Source organism: Lolium perenne, chromosome 2 (assembly GCF_019359855.2).
Source record: "Lolium perenne isolate Kyuss_39 chromosome 2, Kyuss_2.0, whole genome shotgun sequence".
Taxonomy (NCBI): Eukaryota; Viridiplantae; Streptophyta; class Magnoliopsida; order Poales; family Poaceae; genus Lolium; species Lolium perenne.
Genome location: NC_067245.2, coordinates 324,003,854 through 324,022,431, shown reverse-complemented (window position 1 = coordinate 324,022,431; position 18,578 = coordinate 324,003,854). Strand labels below are relative to the sequence as shown.

Sequence of the window (18,578 nt, the reverse complement as noted above, 5' to 3'; positions counted from 1 at the left end):
AATAGTAGATTTGCGCTATAAAAAGGTGAAGTGGCATAATTTTGGCGGTAGTTTTCAAAAAACCAGTTCTGAACCCGATCTTATATGCTTGTGCTCGAATAAAAAATCGAAAAATGGCACAAATTAAAATATGATTTTTTTTACAATGAACATGAACATGTGTTCTAACTACGCACCAGAAATCTCCGAGAAAAGACATATCTAGTGGTATGTGCTAAAAAGACAAATTGATGTTACAAACAACACCGATTTTGTCTTTCTTGCAAAGAGCACTATATATTATTTTCTTGGAGCTTTTTGTGTGCAGTTAGAACATTTATTCATTTTGACCGCAAAAAAAAACACTTATTCATGTTTATGTTACAGAAAAATTCAGATTTTTGCTATTTTTTCGATTTTTTTATTTAACCAGAGCATGAGTTCGGTTCAGAAACGGTCCGGTAGTTTTATGATATTATAACTCACCCGTTGCGTAACCCAAACCACCCCCACGCGCAAAAAAAATCTCTCCTGCTCCCCACGTCTTGCCCATCCGGCTCTAGGGTTTCCGCGACGGCGGCGGCGATGGCGACCACCTCCCGGCGCGGCCCCGGCGGCGGGGCCCGGCCGATGGACGACGAGAACCTGACCTTCGAGACCTCGGCGGGGGTCGAGGTCGTGGGCAGCTTCGACGCCATGGGCATCCGCGACGAGCTGCTCCGCGGCATCTACGGCTACGGCTTCGAGAAGCCCTCGGCCATCCAGCAGCGCGCCGTGCTCCCCATCATCACGGGCCGCGACGTCATCGCGCAGGCCCAGTCCGGGACCGGCAAGACCTCCATGATCTCCCTCTCCGTCTGCCAGATCGTCGACACCTCCGTCCGCGAGTACGTCCATCTCCTCCGCCAAATCAGATCCCCCTCATTGTTTCGCTTTCACCATCAAACGCTCCGATTCTAGGGTTTAGTGCTTGCTATTGGGAAAATTTAGGCATTATTCGCAGCTGTCTCGTATCCTAGATTTGTGTTCCGTCTATGTAGATCGTTTCTCTTGCTGGACGAACTCATCATGTCGCACTCCTTTGGTGGAGCAACTGTTTGGCTAGGGCCTTCAGCTCTAGGGTTTACTACTTATTTTGCTGACTGTTGGCGCTACTAAAGCTTATCTTAGTACCAACTCTCATACGAACCAGAACACGTAGACCAATGGCAGGTTTATGCTAGAAAACTGATTCTAGATTTGTGGCAGCACATAGATTTATGGATTCTGTCAAAACAATCGATTCTATCTGCTCCTGAGAATATGTCAGAAGCATATGCTGTTTTGAGAATATATATATTGCCTTATGCCTGCTGTTACAGTGACCCACACTCATTTAGCCCTGTAATGCATCGGCGCTGTATCATGCATATGGAGCACTTGTTCCAAAATCATCATAAAGCTGAGGTTGATATTGGGTAACATTGATTCTGTAGGGTGCAAGCATTGATACTGTCGCCGACTAGAGAGCTTGCAACGCAGACCGAGAGAGTCATGCAGGCTGTTGGCCAGTTCATGAGCGTGGATGTCCATGCTTGTGTTGGTGGCAAAAGTATCGGCGAGGATATTAGGAAGCTTGAGGCTGGGGTGCAGGTTGTGTCCGGAACACCGGGCAGAGTCTGTGATATGATCAAGAGGAGGACCTTGCGCACAAGGGCCATCAAGATCCTGATTCTGGTTAGCGTACTCTTTTCTGCTGCATTTTTCTCGTTTGCTCATGTTCTGTGAGTCTAAAATATGCTTTTGTAATAGGATGAAGCCGATGAGATGTTGAGCAGAGGTTTTAAGGACCAGATATATGATGTCTACAGATATCTCCCCCCAGAACTTCAGGTCGGTCTTTGAAACTAAACCTCTCTCCTACTGCTATCTTCCGTAGCCTTTTGGTCTTCCACCTTTGCGACCGGTCTTTTTCATTGTGCTTTAATCAACTTGCTGGTAGCTAGTCTTGCCTACTCTGTTATTCATACAGACAGGTGTGTGTGCTTCTCATTTTTTGTTTCCTTTTGTTATTCATCATTTTTTTGCATGTTTTTAGTTGTCACATTCCAGCAGCAGTGAACTGGTAATGGTGGAGTTAAACATAAACATGAGTACTGAGCCTGTAGTTGATGACTGGACATAGTGATATCTCCCTGACACTGACAGAGTTCTCGTACTCCTCTAATTGTGTATTATCGAACCGTACACAGGTTGTTTTGATCTCTGCAACTCTGCCCCATGACATATTGGAGATTACTAGCAAGTTCATGACTGATCCAGTCAGGATCCTTGTGAAGCGTGATGAGTTGACCCTAGAGGTAAATATCACCACTTGTTGTGCTTGATTACATTTTTTCTTATTTGGCACTTACATTTTTCATGTCATGTTTGTAGGGAATCAAACAATTTTTTGTTGCTGTGGAGAAGGAGGAATGGAAGTTTGATACCCTATGCGATCTTTATGATACACTGACCATCACCCAGGCTGTCATTTTCTGCAATACTAAGCGAAAGGTAATGTGTCAGTTGGTTTAATTATTCTTATTGTTCGGATGCTCTTGGCAATGAATTGCTACTATTATAATCACTCTACTCCACCCCAGATAACATACACTAGCTGCTTGTTTTTCTCATGGACATGTCACACGCTTCTCACTTCCTGTTATTTTACTTGTGTCAAAGCCTAGTTCACGCAGGGCAACTCCCCCCAAAAAAGTCTGTACCACTTGATGTTTTGGATTTGCTTTTTGGCTACTCTACTAAATTGAAGCAATGCACTTTTTTTGACTGAAGCATATACAGTCTTGTGCATTTTTTCTTTCTGAAGGCCGTCCAGCTTTGGTAACTATGTCCAGTTGACATAATTGATGGTTCACATTATGCTAAAGCAATAATTCTCTTTTGGCCAGGTGGATTGGCTTACTGAAAGAATGCGCACCAACAATTTCACGGTATCAGCCATGCATGGTGACATGCCTCAGAAGGAAAGGGATGCCATTATGAATGAGTTCAGGGGTGGTTCAACCCGTGTTCTAATCACAACAGATGTTTGGGCTCGAGGACTGGATGTTCAGCAGGCAAGTCTTCTTGTCCAGTTTTAGCATTCATTTTTTTGCCATCTTTATGCGCAAGCTTGCATGATGCTTACCTTGATTACTGACTGAAGTTATTTTCTTTTAACCAGGTCTCTCTTGTCATTAATTATGATCTCCCGAATAATCGTGAGCTCTACATTCATCGTATTGGTCGCTCTGGGCGTTTTGGGCGCAAGGTAAAGTTTCATGTTCCTGCTGCAAAACTTGGGCACTCTCCTCTACTTCCCTGTGATTAGTTCATACTGGAGATTTAGATTTCAGTTTCAGTATTTCTCATATCAACCAAATAAACAATTACAAATCTTGGGCAATGCTGTGTCAGTAATGAAGGCTATCACTTATCACTTATCTCATATCAGTAATTCTCATATCAACCAAATAAACAATTACAAATCTTGAGTGAATTCAATAGTTTATCACTTATCTGCTTGATCTCTATGGAAAGTGGACATTTAAGGCAGGACACTAAATATTTGCCCTCTGCTTCTCAAATGCGCCTCCCTAGTCAATTATGGGGCACAATGCTCATGCTTGACAATTTATGATTAGCTGATTTTGATGTAATGAGATGTCTGTGCCATTTGCAGGGTGTGGCGATCAACTTTGTGCGCAAGGATGACATCCGTATCCTGAGAGACATCGAGCAGTACTACAGCACACAGATCGACGAGATGCCGATGAACGTCGCTGATCTGATCTGAGCCTTCGGGAAAGAAAGGTGCTGTTGTCATGCATGTGACGTACTTGATTATAATACATTATTATTCAAATAAATAGCCTTTTAATTTCCTAGGATCATAGCCTTTGCGTTGCTTTCTCAGGTTATCTACAGCACGTTGTACTGAACTCGCAACTTCTCATATGTTAGTGCAGGAACATATTCAATCAGGCCAGTGATGCGCCAAGGTCAGTTCAGTATTAGAGGAGAGTTGGTGAAACAAGCTCTCCTTTAATGTCATTAAGTAAGTGCAACTGAAGCTCCTCTCACAGATATGCAAGGAAATTTAGTGTGCAGTATTTTGATGTCTTGGTAACCCACCTACCGATTACGCGCTTTTAATTTCCTTGCATCTCTTGCCATCTAGTTCAGTTAAACTTGACTAGTATACAGGTAAAAAAAAACTTGACTTGTATATATGTTAATTCTAACTTCTCAATTGGCAATGTACTCAATGCATCCTATTTACTTTGGCCCCAACTTGATATTTCTTTAAGGGAGCATGAGGACGTGGAAAAAAAATCTGATTTGCCATTTGGTTAAAGAAGCAAAATGAAAGTCCTGTAACTTCCATTACTTGATCCTTCTTATACAGTCAGAACTAGTACAATGGTTAGCTAAGCTTAATTTGCAAGCCAGATATCTTGTTACAGTGTGCTTATTTTCGGTGTAGCTGATTTCTATCCCTGCAATCGGTATGTATTGACTTTTTATGGTGGTTCTCTTTCAGGTATAATGTCCACGAGAATCTTGCCAGTTTCATGGCCCCAGTCCCTATGACTGCCGTCTGATGGCCTTGAAATTGTTTGAGAACCTGTTTGGAGTGACAACCAGAAGTCCGCCGCTGTCAGATTTGTGAGATGATTCAAAATTTTGATGTCAGAAGAAGGTTTAGCTAGCCTGCTTTTCTTATGTAGTTTTGAATTGTAATATCTAGTAACCATGCTCCCAGAGACACTGGATCAAATTGTTGAATTGCTTTAGCTCGAAAGTGTGTTTCTGCTGCTGTGTAAGCCAGTTTCCGTCTGATGGTACTATGTAAAACTGAAAATAATGCAAAATCTGTAGCTGGTTCTGACAATATGTGGCGTTCTTGAGACAGCGGTGATTATGACTTATTTTCTTTTGAGTTAAATATATACAGTAGTCGTCCATCGTCCTTGTTCAGCAGACTGTCAGTCTTGAGACGAAAGAAAACTGGCAACGTTTGTTGTCTGACTTCAATTGGGTTGCAAACTTGAAGTGAGATATGCACATTTTACCTTCTCAGCTTCTAGCTTCTAACTGTTACGATTCTACACCTGCATGTCAGCAGGTTTGTTAATCGGCACTATTATGCAGTTCTACACTGTTTGCTTTCCATAACTTGTCAGTAGAACTACCGTTTTCTAGCCATACTTATTTCCTACCTATTTCTAATTAATGTCAGTTCTAGAACTTGTTAAATTGCACATGTATTTATGTTGATTTCTTCAGGTGAAACCAAATTAACATGCGGCTGGGATTGACATTTGTGGCGCACTTAATTCACAACTTGTTGCTTCCACATGCATAACCTGATTAATCGCCAATGTCCAGGATCAACTTCTTCATGAAGATATTAAACAGTAGGAGTAGCAATGCAAAGCTTCTAGCTTTCCCGTTTGTTTATGTACAGTTTAGCTTGTAAACTGCATATAGCTATTTTCTGGCCCGCCTTTTCGATGTGCATATTTTTTTTCCTTTTTATAGTAATTACACACACATCCCTTTTTTTTTGCGAATGTGATTACACATTGCATTTTTTTTTACAAATGTACATTGCAGGTTTGTTCTAAAAACAAGCTTCTAGTTTCTAATCAACAATGGCTTCTAGAAAGCCTTCACAGAACTTGACTGTATGTACAGAAGACACTCCGATCTTCTTACTGTGGTGTTATCGGAAAGGTAGGTCGTCTGAATATAGCAATGTGAAGGTTCTAGCTATCTCAGTTCTTAAAGTAATTAGAAAACTACGGTAGAAGGTTCTAGCATGTTAGTAACAAAACAAGCTGCTAGTTGCTTATTAACATTGGCTTGTAGCACATCTTAAGAAATACATCTTACTAGAAGGAAGATGTTCGATCAGGAAGCTAGTTCTGCTGTTGAAAGCCGGCATGTGAAAACTGATATTGCAGGTAAACGACCAACTTCCAGCGGAACATGTATCAACTTCTCATCTGCAGCAGACTCAACAACAACAAGATGGGGCCATCGAGAAACCATGCATATGAAATTCTCAAACAATATTGCCTCTATATACGCCATAACTGACGCTGAATGGATCATCAATCGATAGGTCATGGGCATTCAAGCCCCTGTACCCTGACTCACGTCTAAATTCGATTTTCGCGTCTCGAGAAGCTCTAGTTTCCACTTCTAGCAACCTGCAGTGATCATCCACCCATACCTTGTCAATCACCCCCTTGACTAAAAATGTGATGGCCTTTAGCACTTTGGCATTCAAGATAAAGAACCTGGCAAGATCAACATCTTGCTCTCCACCAGCGTAACTGTTCAACACCAGTATTTTGAAATGGCTCTGGAAGCATCTGATCGGATTTAGTGGATCATATCGACGCACGCTTTTCATCCCCGGCTTTAAGAATTTGTCCCACTGTACAAGGAAATTAAGAAGAGACACATGTTAAAGCAATTCGCAGCCAAGACTAGATTAGATGAGAATCAAACATTTGTTTTGACAATTGGAGGAAACAAAGAGGAGTACTCACCGTGACGTAGAGCTTTTCTAAGAAGGGGAAGCACATGATGACGTCGAGAACCACATTCAAACAAGGGGCGGAATACTCAAGCGCTAACACTTTCACAGTACATATTGAATGGCTCAAGCTGGCCGGGATCAGTTCCTGAAGAAGACAACAAACATAAACAACATTGTATGTATGAACGCCGAAATCAAGAGTTAGCTAGCAAGGACTACCTGGAAGACTAAGCTTTCAATTTCGATTCTAGAGATGCAGCACCACAAAGGGCCAAATATCTCCAGTTTTGGTGCCCTAATTATCCGGATAACACCTTTAACTTCCCGACTACAAAGTAGAAGCCTTTCAAGGAATGGGGTGTCCTCAATAATCAATTCTTCTTCTTTCTCTAAATAAAGACGACCAATGCCCAAGCTCCTAAGACTTGGCGAGCTAACTCGCAGGCAACCCACATCATAAAATTTACATATGTAAAGTGACTCCAAAGCATGGCAGCTGGAGAGCATCCCAAGGAAGACATCCTCGGATATGGAAACGAACCGTAGGGTGAGCTGCTTGAGGAAGGGGAAACACGGCCAAGGAGGCATCTCCTTTCCAATGCTGCAAAAGCCGATTCTGGCCACGACGACGGTCGATGCGCATTGCCGGAGCACGCATGGTGGCAACGGGCGGAAGCATGTCTTACGGGTACATTTCAGGATCCCGAAGCTGATGTCGAGCTCCTCAAGGTTGACGAGGGCTCCGGAGCATAACCAGCTCTCGATGTGAGCAGCGGGGTCCTCGGTGTACCTTTTAGCTTCTTTGTATAGGTGGACACATTCGTGGCGGATGAGATCGTTGAAGTAGAAGCGACGAGTCGGGGCAAGGTGGTTGGAGAGTATCTTGGAGACGATGGAGCAGCGCTTGGACCCATCTTGGCAGAGGCTGTAGTCAACATGGAGGTTGAGCGGCGCAGAGCGCCAGAGGGGACGCCATCTGCGAGCAATTGCTTGTGTGTGCGGGCACCATCCTTGGTGGGTAGGAGGGAGATGATGGTGCCGAGGATGTCGTCGGGAAGTCCGCTGATGCGATCGTTTTTGCGGCTCGCCTTGGTCCCACCAACGGACCCTCGTTTCTTTGCCACGAACATCGTCGTCATAAGTGGTGGAGATTAAATAAAATCTTTGGGGAGGTGAAGCTGCAAAATGACATGTAAATTTTCCGTGGATCGCCAAATTATATGACAAGAAGCTAGGATTTTGCAGCAGCATTTTCAGAAACTTGCATAACTAGACTGATAATGTCCGCAAAATACATTTTGTAACATCAATATATGTATGTATAATAAGCTACTCCAAAACCAAAAGAAACAATGTACTACTGGCTACTTCATTGCTGTCTTCACATTCACCTAGTATCTGTATGTTTTCTGGAAAATGAATCGATGGTTTGGCCCTTACCATTGCTATTTCTTTCGACCTACACAGTGAAACAAGAATCCGTAACCAACAATGTCAATTTACTACAGAAGAATCGATGACCTAGCTAGAGTTTCCCCAATATTTCTGAGATGCAGGGTCAGAACCAAGGATAAGCAAAGAAGTGGAATCGGGACTATAGTGGGAAATTAAAGGGGGGAAGTACCGTCAGGGAAACTGGTAGGCCGGAGTGATCTCCGAGGGTTGCAGCGTGCGGCGTAGGAGGCAGTTGGAGCTGTTAGTCCCCGCTGTGTTGAGATGCAGTTCCTCAACGCGCGCGCGCGTCCAGGATTAGACGAACCCGTCTCCGGCAGAGCGCGCCGCCGGCGGCCGGTGACGCTCACTGCGGCACTGCCACGCCTCGCCGCCTTCGGTGTAAGAGACGAGAGCCAGAGGAACCGCTGTTCGTTCGTATCTACGCTGCTAGCGATATTGCAGTTTTATTTTAGGGCTGATCGATCCGATCGACCCGTTGAGGCGATCTGGCTTTCCGGATAAGAGACGTACTTTCGTATCTGCGCTGGGAAGGCACCGTCGGATCAAGCACTGGCACGCATCGCACGCCACGGGCTCGACTCCGTCGCCGCTGCCGCCATGGGACACCGCCGGGCTGAGTTCCTCAAATGGTTTACTTTTTAAGGAAGTTTTGTGTTCTAGAGGTCTCAAATAGTTTTCAATTGAGGATCCTTTGATTTGTGTCTCAAAAAAAAAGTTATCAAAGGCAGTATCAAGTTATCAAAGATAGATGGTTGGGTGCAACCACACTCGTGAACAATATCCCGCCTTGTACAGGATAGTACGTGGCACATGGGATGAACCAACAATTAGGAGGATATGCTTTGTGCATGATGCAGATGCGATTATGCAGATCAAGCTACCTCATAGAGAAATCGATGACTTCGTTGCATGGCACGGTGAAGCTAATGGTGTTTTCTCTGTACGCAGTGCTTATCGGTTGGGCATGCAGCACAAAATGTTTGATCTGAGCTCTGGACAAAGTAGCGCAGAACCTGATGGTGATAGGAGGATTTTGGATGTTATTTGGAAGTGCCCTGTCCCTCAGAAAATGCGGATCTTTGCCTGGAAACTAGCAACCGACACACTCGCAGTCATGACAAATGTGCACCGGAGAATCAATACGGTTCTGCCGATCTGCACTATATGCGGGTGCGCTGAAGAGGATGCTCATCACGCTGTTGTAAACTGCACTTTGGCGCAGGCCTTGCGTAGTAGTATGCGGAAACATTGGGACCTTCCATCAGAAGCTGCGATGCGGAAAACTGGACAGGAGTGGGCGATCCAGCTCCTTGCCAACTCTAATGAGAGCACAAGGGTGAAACTGATTTTCCTGTGGTGGAGGGCATGGCACCATCGGAATAATGCTGTTCATGGTGATAGAAAGGCATCAGTGGCAGCCTCAGTGCCCTACTTAGTTAACTACGTGGAGTCCTTTGCACATCCCCGAGTTATTCCGACTGAAGTAAAGGGCAAGGTGGTGATTCATCCTATTCCACCACCGTTGACCCCTGACTTAGTTAGATGCTCTGACTGGAAGCCCCCGCCACCAGGCTGGATCAAAGTTAACGTTGACGCAGCCTGGGACATCTCAACCAAGCGTGGAGGTACTGGAGTGATAATTCGTAGTGAAACCGGTTCAATTTGTTTATCTGCTTGGGAGCATTTACCAGAATGTTCGAGTGCGTTAGAAGCGGAGCTGCTGGCTTGCCTTCATGGTTTGAAACAACTAGGTAAGCTTCCGTACGGACCTGCCATCCTGGAGACTGACAGCGCCCTGGTACTCAGATCAATTATGGAGCATTCGGCCGACCAGTCAGACTGCTGGACTATAACTGCAGAAATTAAGGAGCTACTGGAGTTCATGAACCAGGTGCGGGTGGAGAAAATCTCAAGGAATGGAAACGGCGTGGCTCATAGCCTAGGGCAATTAGGTAGGCGTGAGTTAAACGGGTGTTTACGCGATTCAGCGCCTCCCTGCGTGTTGGCACATGATCGAAAAAGATTGTACTTTGTAACCACTCTTTGTGCTGTTTGCGGGCAAGTTTTCAGACGCACTCTTTTCCTTCCAAGGCACCGAAGTGGACTGGAAGGTTTTTAATGAGGCGGGCTTGCTTTGCTTAATATAGTGTGGTTTACATTTAAAAAAAAAGGATAGTACGTCATAAGGGATGTGACCCTCTTCAGGGAGTGATGGAAACATCCCCCACCATCTATGACGTTCAGACGCGATGTAGTTGGTCCCCGGTTAACCGCTTGGAATGAATTGCTACAGAAATTAGCTTCAATTCAATTGGTTCAAGGGAATGATATATTTCGCTGGGAACTCACCAAGAATGGTTTATTCTCGGTAAAATCCATGTACGAAGCGTTGATATAGCCTTTACAACCGGTTTATAATAATAAATGCATTTGGCGGCTGAGGATACCACTAAAAACGAAGGTATTTGCTTGGTACCTACGTCGGGGTGTTATTCTCACCAAAGATGACCTTGCAAAACGTAATTGGCATGGTTGTAAGAAATGTGTTTTCTGTCATGATGATGAGACAATAAAGCATCTCTTCTTCCATTGCCAGTTCGCTAAAACTATATGATCAATCATTCAGATAGGATATAGCTTACATCCACCTCGAAGCATTGCAAATATTTTTGGCAATTGGCTAAATGGGGTAGAGGTCAGATTTAAAAATCTTATCAGAGTGGGAGCGATCGCCGTTATTTGGTCGCTATGGCTATGTAGAAATGACAAGGTTTTTAATGACAAAAAACTCTTCTCTTATGCAGGTAATCTACCGGTCTACGGCTACGCTCCGTTCATGGTCGTCGCTTCAACGTGTGGAGAACCGCGACCTATTTACGGAGTTGTCTACACGATTGGAGAATTCGGTCAAGGAGTTTATTACCCAATATGGGTGGCTGCATAGTCTGCGGATTGTGGCTCCTATTCCATGATAGACTTCTGTTTCTCGTTACTTTTTATTATAAACTAAAGTGTAAACTTGTAGAACGGCTGTGTGCATCTTAGCTATGCAGAAATCGGGTGTGTTACGTTAAAACTTTTGAGTAATAAAGCGCCTTTTTTCGAAAAATCAAAGGCAGTATTGAAAAATGTCATAAAACTACACCATTTGAGGCACATATCAAAAATATGTCAAAGAGTTTCAATATGCCTCAAATAGTCTTTTTTTGAGGCTTGTTTCAACGTGTCTTAAAGAAAAGCCATAATAAAAAAGTATTCATAAAACATCTAGCAATGCATAGAATAGTCCAGCAAAGTCCACAAGTACTCAGTGCACATAACATACTTAACATCCCAGGAAAGTCCATACATATTGACCATCCAATTATAGCTGTTCACATTACGTACTAACACAACATAGTTCACATAACATACTTAGCGTTCATAGCAGTAGGAGTCCATATATTACAGTCCATACCTTCTTAGCATATGTTAATAGCCCAGGGGCACTAACGTAGCACTAAGCCACTAACAATCTCATGGGTCAAAGATGCATAATGAGAAGATGCAGCCCATCGTCACTATTTGGGCTGAACATGAAGATGTATATGTCTTCCTCTTCTATCAAGTACCTCCTCACAGCTTTTGCCCATCCACTTGTTAGTGTTGCCTTGTTTATCTCACTCCCACGTCCCATCTCCATCCTAATTTTACCCTTTTCGGTGCAGATATTGCACTCAACATGTACCTCAATAGGTTGTCGAAGGTACCTTTTTAGGTAGGCATTTGTGAACTCAACTCCAAACTCCTGTCAAATTTGAAAGATTGGAACAATCAGCATACTTGTAAGTAAACAAAAATATCGGGACTTGCCCATGATTAAGTAAGTAGCATCTTACCATTTTGCATTTTTTTGGAGTAAGAGATGATCTTTTCATCTTGTAGACATAGTACTTCATATGTTCTCCAGGAGGGTCTAGATTTTCCAGAGTCCCCACTTGCTTCCTAGTCAGTTTCATATTGTTTGCAAAGATGCAGTACTCATCAAATGAGGCCATCCTAATACGAGGTCCTAGATGCAACAAAAGTAAATTTGAATTCATTATGGCAATGTAAAATTCATAGCTGCTGACCCAACAATTCTTTAACCATATGATGTATATACATCACAATTTTGAGCCAGAATGTACTTCATACCTCTCATTGTAATCGGTGGATCAATCTCAATGTCATCATCAGTGCTGTATGTGGATTCATCAGTTGAATTGTACATGTCATCACTGTCAGCATCACTAGGATGCTCCATATGCAATTCAGGGGCACCACTATGCGGTTGAAGCTTGTCCCCAGTAATCGGTGATTCAATGTCATCATCAGTGGTGTACATGGATCTGGAACTGTTGTCACTGCCAGCATCACTAGGCAGCTGCATATGCAATCCTGGGGAACCACCGGGCGGTTGAAGCTTGTCTACTATGTGGGCATGTGTGAGCAGAGCCCATATGAGTGTTATGAACTCCCCGCCCGTTGCCATCCTGGTGGCATGTGCCACTGCTCTGTCCGATGAGGCGATCCACAACATCATGTTCGCCCAGAAGACGGAGAGCACCCTCCATCGGTCCTCGTCGGTCACAGTCACGTCATTTTCGATGAGGTGCGCAGCAACCATTGCGCCCTCATGCAGAAAGCGGACCTCGTACACTTTGGAATATGACCTCCCTAACTCGATCAGTTTATCGTACATCTCCTTGTTGGATTTGCACTCGGCAAGGTACTCCCGGGCGTTCTGCAGTGTGCCTCGGGCAATTGACAAGCTCGTGCAAGTGATGTCCGGAACGAGGTCCGGTTTGAAGGCCAGCAGGTACGCACAGTAGCCGGATAGCTTAGTGGCAATGGCATGGTTCTTCACCAGCTCTTGGCTGCTGGTATCCTCCATAGTCAGGCCGTAGCTGCAGATGCTTGTGGCTACGTGCCATGTCATGATGTAGCGGGCATACGTGTGGCCGAGAAAGCAGGTCTGATCGAGATCCTTGTCAATGACACCCGTATCATACAACCATATTCTTCCATCAGTGATCGTGCCGCCGGTGGCCTTAAGTTGGCGGAGGACAGCTTGCCTTGCTTCTGGTAATAATCTGATCGAGCTAGTCATCATTGATGCGTCCAGGGCCTGGAGCGATATCCATGATAGGAAGGACTTGACCGGGTGAGGATGGGCGTTGTCAAGGATGAAGTACTGGCCGATGCTCCCCTTCCAGTACTTTGTGATGTTGAAATGGCACATGACCTTGAGCGGGATCTCCACGATTGCCCTGTGCCATGACTCCTTCCGCACGTAGCGGCACATCATCTTCACCTTGTGCCAGTCGGAGAAGATGAACAAGGAAAGGAATTGGTACGACTCAAGAAATATGTACCACACGATGACCAAACGAGTGACCAGAAGATCAAGATTGAAGCCTTGGACGAATATGTTTGTACCCCCCATAGTCGGCCGGTACTTGAGGAGGTCCGGGCAGAAGAGAGTAAATATGCTGGTTGCAAGGATCATAGCATACACGACGGAATCGGGGGCTAGGGTGTCTTTGATCGACGGGTACCGAGCATAGAAGAAATCAAAGAGGAACCCAAGCTCTGCCTCAACTACCCGAAATGCTCTGTCGAGATCATCATCATCGGAGAGGAGCCCTTTGATAACGAAATCTCGACACTTTGTTTCCTTTTTTTTTCCAACTGGGCTTCTCACCCCTTTCCATTTCATCATAAAACGGAAATACATTGTTCGACACACACACACCACACATCAGGAAAGGGGGAATGAGGAAGAGAAGCGAGCTGGAGCACTAACAGGAAACCCACTGTGATATCCTTGCAAAGCAAAGATAACACCATGGGACAAAAACCTGTTACCACTTTAGCCTACATCCTAACCAAGTTTGATCAAAGAACCCTTACAACCATATGACAACTAGTTCCAGGAGGCAAAACCAACAACAAAAGCTGCCAGGAAGAACACAGAATAGCTTCCAGGGGTCCTTTTTGTGCATCATATCTGACATCAAATCACTTCATGAGGACCCAAAACATCCATCAGGTATCACAGCGCAGCATCCAGACTCACCCAGGTCACTGTCCATTACCCGCCGTCAGCCGAGCAGACCCAGTCTTGATCTTCTTGGTGAATTCTGCCGCCATCCTCATCAGTTTCTCCGAACCCTGGACCATCTGTTCCTTGATCTCTTCAGGTTGTAAACCTGCCCAATATATCAAAAACGAACAAACAATGAAAATAGCTTCCATAGGAGATTTCATCACATGCCCATCAAAAGTAACTCTGTTTCGAACATTCCAAATGGACCAGCACACCGCAGCAATGCCCACCATATATATTTGATCACCACCGGGGAGAAATGCATAGAACCAATTAATAGCTTGCCATAAGGAACTCGGGCATTGTCTCGCACCAATAATCTTACCCAAAGTTGCCCAGGTAACTCGGGCCACCGAGCATGTAAAGAAAAGGTGCTCAATTGTTTCCAACTGGTTACAAAAAGAGCAAACAGGATTCCCAGGCCACTTTCGTCTTCGCATATTGTCACGCGTAGGAATAGCATTTCGAAAAACTTGCCACATGAAAATCTGAATTTTCAAAGGAATTTTTGCATTCCAAATCAGCCTATTATCAGAGCCAAACAGATTTCTCTCAAGGTAATCATAAACCGATTTAGTTGAAAATCTCTTATTACTAGTAAATCCCCAAGTGATCACATCATCCGTCTCCTCTAGGTTAATGCAATTAACTTTTGCACTAATGATTCCCCATTGAGTAGCTAGGTCACCATGCAAACGCCTACGAAACCTCATATCACCATTTTTTTCAACAAATTCTTTAATAGTGCAACCTTTCATCTGACAAATGTCATAAAGATCAGGATATGTTTCACATAAAGGAAATTCACTATCCCAAGGATCCTCCCAAAGTCTTACCACACCTCCATTTTTTAAGGAAAGTTTCCTCCCAGCCATATATGTTTCTTTCACTTGCATTAAGGATTTCCAACAAGGAGAATCTGAAAACCTAGGAAGCACATTAGCAATAGTTTTATTTCTCAAATATCTCGCTTTAACAATTCTCTGCCACAAACCATCATGTGTATCCAATTTCCACCACCACTTAGTTAACAAGCTGATATTTTGTCTTCTTAAATTTTTAATGCCTAGGCCCCCTTTTTTCTTCGATCTACACACCTTGTCCCAACTAACCATGTAATAACTTTTTTTATCTTTCTTTTTTTGCCAAAAGAAACGTTTCCTATGTTTGTCAGCCTTTTCCAAAAAGGTCTTGTTCAACAAAAACATGGACATGGGATAGTACAGAGTGGAAGATAAGCAAGCATCAATAAGCACTTTCTTAGCGCCTGAGGAAGCATTATTACCAATCCAAGCATCAAGTTTCCTAACAAGCTTATCATCGACATAGTCCCAGTCTGAAGTTTTCAAGGCTACCGAAGATATGGGCACCCCCAGATATTTCATAGGAAGAGTACCCACTTGACATCCAAACATATCAGAATATAAGCCAGCAATCTCATTATCCCCTCCGATGATAAAGATTTCACTTTTCAAGAAGTTAATCTTAAGCCCCGACATTAACTCAAAGGAGTAAAGTAACAACTTCAGATTTATCGCTTTATCAGGGTCATGCTGAATACATAACACCGTATCATCGGCATATTGCAAAACCGCCACTCCCTTAGGAATCAAATCATCGGCTAAGCCAACAAGCATATCATTCTCTTGTGCACGCAGCACCATCTTAGTCAGGGCTTCAGCAACCAAGTTAAACAGAGTTGGGGACCAAGGATCACCTTGACGCACCCCTTTAGCACTTTGGAAATAAGAGCCTATTTCATTGTTTAACTTTACACTAACCGTCCCCTCAAACAGGCTTTTTTTAACCCAAGAACACCAGAGTTCATTGAACCCACGAATTCTATGACATTCCAATAAGAAGTTCCAATTAACCTTGTCGTACGCTTTTTCGAAATCCAACTTTAAAACAATCCCACATTGCTTCTTGACATGAGTGTAATTAAGAATCTCGTGTAAGGAAAGGACACCATCCATAATATTCCTCCCTTTAATAAAAGCGTTTTGTTGAATACTAAACAATTTCCGGGAATAGGGTTCCAAACGCAGAGTAAGGGTTTTGGTAATCAACTTGTAGATACATCTAAGTAAACAGATAGGACGATACTGAGTTATACGATCAGCCCCCACCATCTTCGGGAGTAAGGTAATTATCCCGTAATTAAGACGCTTAACATCTAGGGTGCCGTTACAAAAACACTCAAAGAGATACATAATTTCAGGTTTCACCAAATGCCAACAATGTTGGAAGAATTCAATAGGAATATTATCTGGGCCCGGTGCTTTATTAACGTCCATGGAAAAAAGGGCCGACTCAATTTCCTCTACAGTAAAGGGTCGAGTCAAATCAAGATTATCATTTTCATTAAGGTTTTCATCACTCGACCATAAGGACTCATCAAGATGTAACAAGTTACCAGGAGCCGGTCCAAACAATGACTTATAATAGTCAGTAGCATGTTTCAAAAGATTTTTAGTCCCCTCAATATTAACATTTCCATCTTTTAAAACATGAATCAAATTTTTTCTTCTCCGACCATTTGTGACTCTATGAAAATACGCGGTGTTTTGATCACCTTCAAGCAACCATCTCTCATGAGATCTCTGTAGCCAAAAAAGCTCTTCATCTGCATAAATCTTTTGCAACTCGATAAGCACCTCCGTTTTTCTAATAAAATCCTCAGAGGAGAGCGCATCATATTCTTCCTTACTTTCTAAAAAGGCTAGCTCTTCCTTAAGCTCCTTCTTCCTTTTTCTTATATGACCAAAAAGATTCGAGCCCCACCCTTTAAAATGCTTTTTAAACCTTTTCAACTTAATATTCATGATATCAATCGGATCCATAGTATTAACCGGCATCTTCCAAATTTTCTCAACCTGAGGAAGAAAATCCTTATTTTTAAGCCAGGATATATCAAAACGAAATTCTCGATTTCTTTTTAATGAGCCATGATCAGGTGCAAACCTTAGCCTAAGCATCCTGAAGAGAGCAAAGGAGAGACACAGGTCCCTCCGCCTGGAAGCGCCGCCCTGATTGCTACTAGTACATTGCAGCAACTTCCCTTTGCATTTCCATATCCTGCCGACATCCACCGTCTCGATTCCAGCTGGTTCGATTTCCACATCCACCGTTTCTATTCCGGCAACGTTCGCCGCCGTTTCTAGCACGGCTGGCTCGATTCCGGCAACGTCCACCGTCATTTCTGGCATGGCTGGCTTGATTCCAGCGACGTCCACCACCGTTTCAGGCACGGCAGGCTCGATTCCGGCGACGTCCACCGTCGTTTCTAGCACGGATGGCTCGATTCCTTCGACACCTACCGTCGTTTCTGCCACATGGTAGGCCACGTGTATGATCTCTTCCCCACTCTTCACCTTCTTCACTTCCTTGCCGTCCACAAGGTAGATGTACCCCTCCATGGTTGCCGGGTTGTAGATACCATTGATACCTAGGTGGATATTGGGACTGTGCAATGGCTCGTCCCTCATGTACTGGTACACCACCTGGTTTTCTGTGATCAACCCACGGGATCGGCACGTTGAACGGTATGCCTTGCCCCTTAGGCCTAGCCTGACAACACTTAAGACCCAGAGCAAAGACAAACTGATGAGGAAGTTGCTGCGGAGCTGACCTTTGTAGTAGAGTACGTATGAGGAACAGCAGGTAGATGGTGTGCAGGGCCTGGTGCATCATGGATCTCGTCTGCTGGCTGCTGTCATTGAAGCTGAACGCCGTCATGGTGTCGGCGCTGCCGAGGAGGAGGACGAGGAAACACGCCCACACCACGAAGAGCTCGTTCAGGATAGACGACGATTGCATCAGCCCGATGGTGTAGGAGATCACCGGGAAGTTGAACATGAAGGCGGCCCAGACGACGAGCCTGGCCAAGGAACGGCTGTCATGGCGCCGCCTCGAGTTGGCCACCACAAGGATGCCGACGAGGATGCAGCTGACGGCCACCAGGCCCTCGATCCTCGCCAGCCGCCCGGCGGAGCTTGAGGCGAATACCTTTGCTGCCTGGGTCGCATTTCTCACGGAAGCAATCTGTTCCATGGAGAAGCAAAACAATGCAGCAAAGGGATGGGGGCAGATCTGTGGAAAAATGAACAAGGAGAGAAGACCTTGACCTGAAACAAGACTTTATTTAGGTCGTTTTCTAAGGGCATCTCCAACGAGGCGTTTGCGTCGTCTGACGGACGTTTCTGTGCACCCGTCCGTATGCCGTCTGGGGATGCCTCAGCGGATCGACTATTTTTTTTCAACCATTTTTTTCTTTCTCTTTTCCATTTAAACATAGTTCCAAATATTACACAAACTAACACATAATTTGGCACATGATTTTACACAAACTAACACGTAGTTAGGCATATAGTTTTACACAAACTAGTACATAATTTGGAACATGGTTTAGACAAACTAATACATAGTTTGAACCATGGT

General features: G+C 44.2%; 3 protein-coding genes across 4 annotated transcripts; 1 reads left to right on the top strand and 2 right to left on the bottom strand.

Annotated features, from left to right (window-relative positions):
* The first annotated feature begins 477 nt into the window (after positions 1–477).
* LOC127337136 (eukaryotic initiation factor 4A-III homolog A) lies at positions 478–4,894 on the top strand. Of its 2 annotated transcripts, none has more exons than XM_051364021.2 (10): positions 478–866; positions 1,455–1,695; positions 1,771–1,851; positions 2,211–2,318; positions 2,395–2,514; positions 2,910–3,077; positions 3,185–3,271; positions 3,683–3,813; positions 3,969–4,057; positions 4,544–4,894. In XM_051364021.2, exons 1-8 carry the CDS (start codon positions 565–567, stop codon positions 3,794–3,796), a joined length of 1,221 nt encoding a protein of 406 aa, XP_051219981.1. In that variant the 5' UTR covers positions 478–564; the 3' UTR covers positions 3,797–3,813; positions 3,969–4,057; positions 4,544–4,894. The 2 variants fall into 2 exon arrangements, with proteins under 2 accessions (XP_051219981.1, XP_051219982.1); XM_051364022.2 differs by having other exon boundaries at positions 3,964–4,057.
* Positions 4,895–5,601: 707 nt separating this feature from the next.
* Positions 5,602–8,446, bottom strand: LOC127337135 (putative F-box/FBD/LRR-repeat protein At1g66300). Its single transcript, XM_051364020.2, has 4 exons — positions 8,178–8,446; positions 6,773–7,731; positions 6,564–6,698; positions 5,602–6,448 (listed from the first exon to the last, which is right to left on the bottom strand). The coding sequence occupies exons 2-4, from the start codon at positions 7,139–7,141 to the stop codon at positions 6,071–6,073; spliced, it is 882 nt and encodes a 293-aa protein (XP_051219980.1). The 5' UTR covers positions 7,142–7,731; positions 8,178–8,446; the 3' UTR covers positions 5,602–6,070.
* Positions 8,447–11,347: 2,901 nt separating this feature from the next.
* On the bottom strand, positions 11,348–18,337 carry LOC127337134 (uncharacterized). The gene is made up of 4 exons (XM_051364019.2): positions 17,770–18,337; positions 12,185–14,241; positions 11,887–12,059; positions 11,348–11,795 (listed from the first exon to the last, which is right to left on the bottom strand). The coding sequence occupies exons 2-4, from the start codon at positions 13,764–13,766 to the stop codon at positions 11,532–11,534; spliced, it is 2,019 nt and encodes a 672-aa protein (XP_051219979.2). The 5' UTR covers positions 13,767–14,241; positions 17,770–18,337; the 3' UTR covers positions 11,348–11,531.
* Between the last annotated feature and the right edge of the window lie 241 nt (positions 18,338–18,578).

Excerpts from the sequence above, each read along its gene's own strand:
- LOC127337136 (XM_051364021.2), top strand. The coding sequence starts at position 565 with ATGGCGACCACCTCCCGGCGCGGCCCCGGCGGCGGGGCCCGGCCGATG. Across the intron at positions 1,696-1,770 it reads CCATCAAGATCCTGATTCTG|GATGAAGCCGATGAGATGTT; the intron begins GTTAGCGTACTC and ends CTTTTGTAATAG. Across the intron at positions 1,852-2,210 it reads ATCTCCCCCCAGAACTTCAG|GTTGTTTTGATCTCTGCAAC; the intron begins GTCGGTCTTTGA and ends AACCGTACACAG.
- LOC127337135 (XM_051364020.2), bottom strand. The coding sequence starts at position 7,141 with ATGCCTCCTTGGCCGTGTTTCCCCTTCCTCAAGCAGCTCACCCTACGG. Across the intron at positions 6,699-6,772 it reads TTGAAAGCTTAGTCTTCCAG|GAACTGATCCCGGCCAGCTT; the intron begins GTAGTCCTTGCT and ends TGTCTTCTTCAG. Across the intron at positions 6,449-6,563 it reads TAGAAAAGCTCTACGTCACG|TGGGACAAATTCTTAAAGCC; the intron begins GTGAGTACTCCT and ends TTCCTTGTACAG.
- LOC127337134 (XM_051364019.2), bottom strand. The coding sequence starts at position 13,766 with ATGTATTTCCGTTTTATGATGAAATGGAAAGGGGTGAGAAGCCCAGTT. Across the intron at positions 12,060-12,184 it reads TCCACCGATTACAATGAGAG|GACCTCGTATTAGGATGGCC; the intron begins GTATGAAGTACA and ends TGTTGCATCTAG. Across the intron at positions 11,796-11,886 it reads CTCCAAAAAAATGCAAAATG|GAGTTTGGAGTTGAGTTCAC; the intron begins GTAAGATGCTAC and ends CAAATTTGACAG.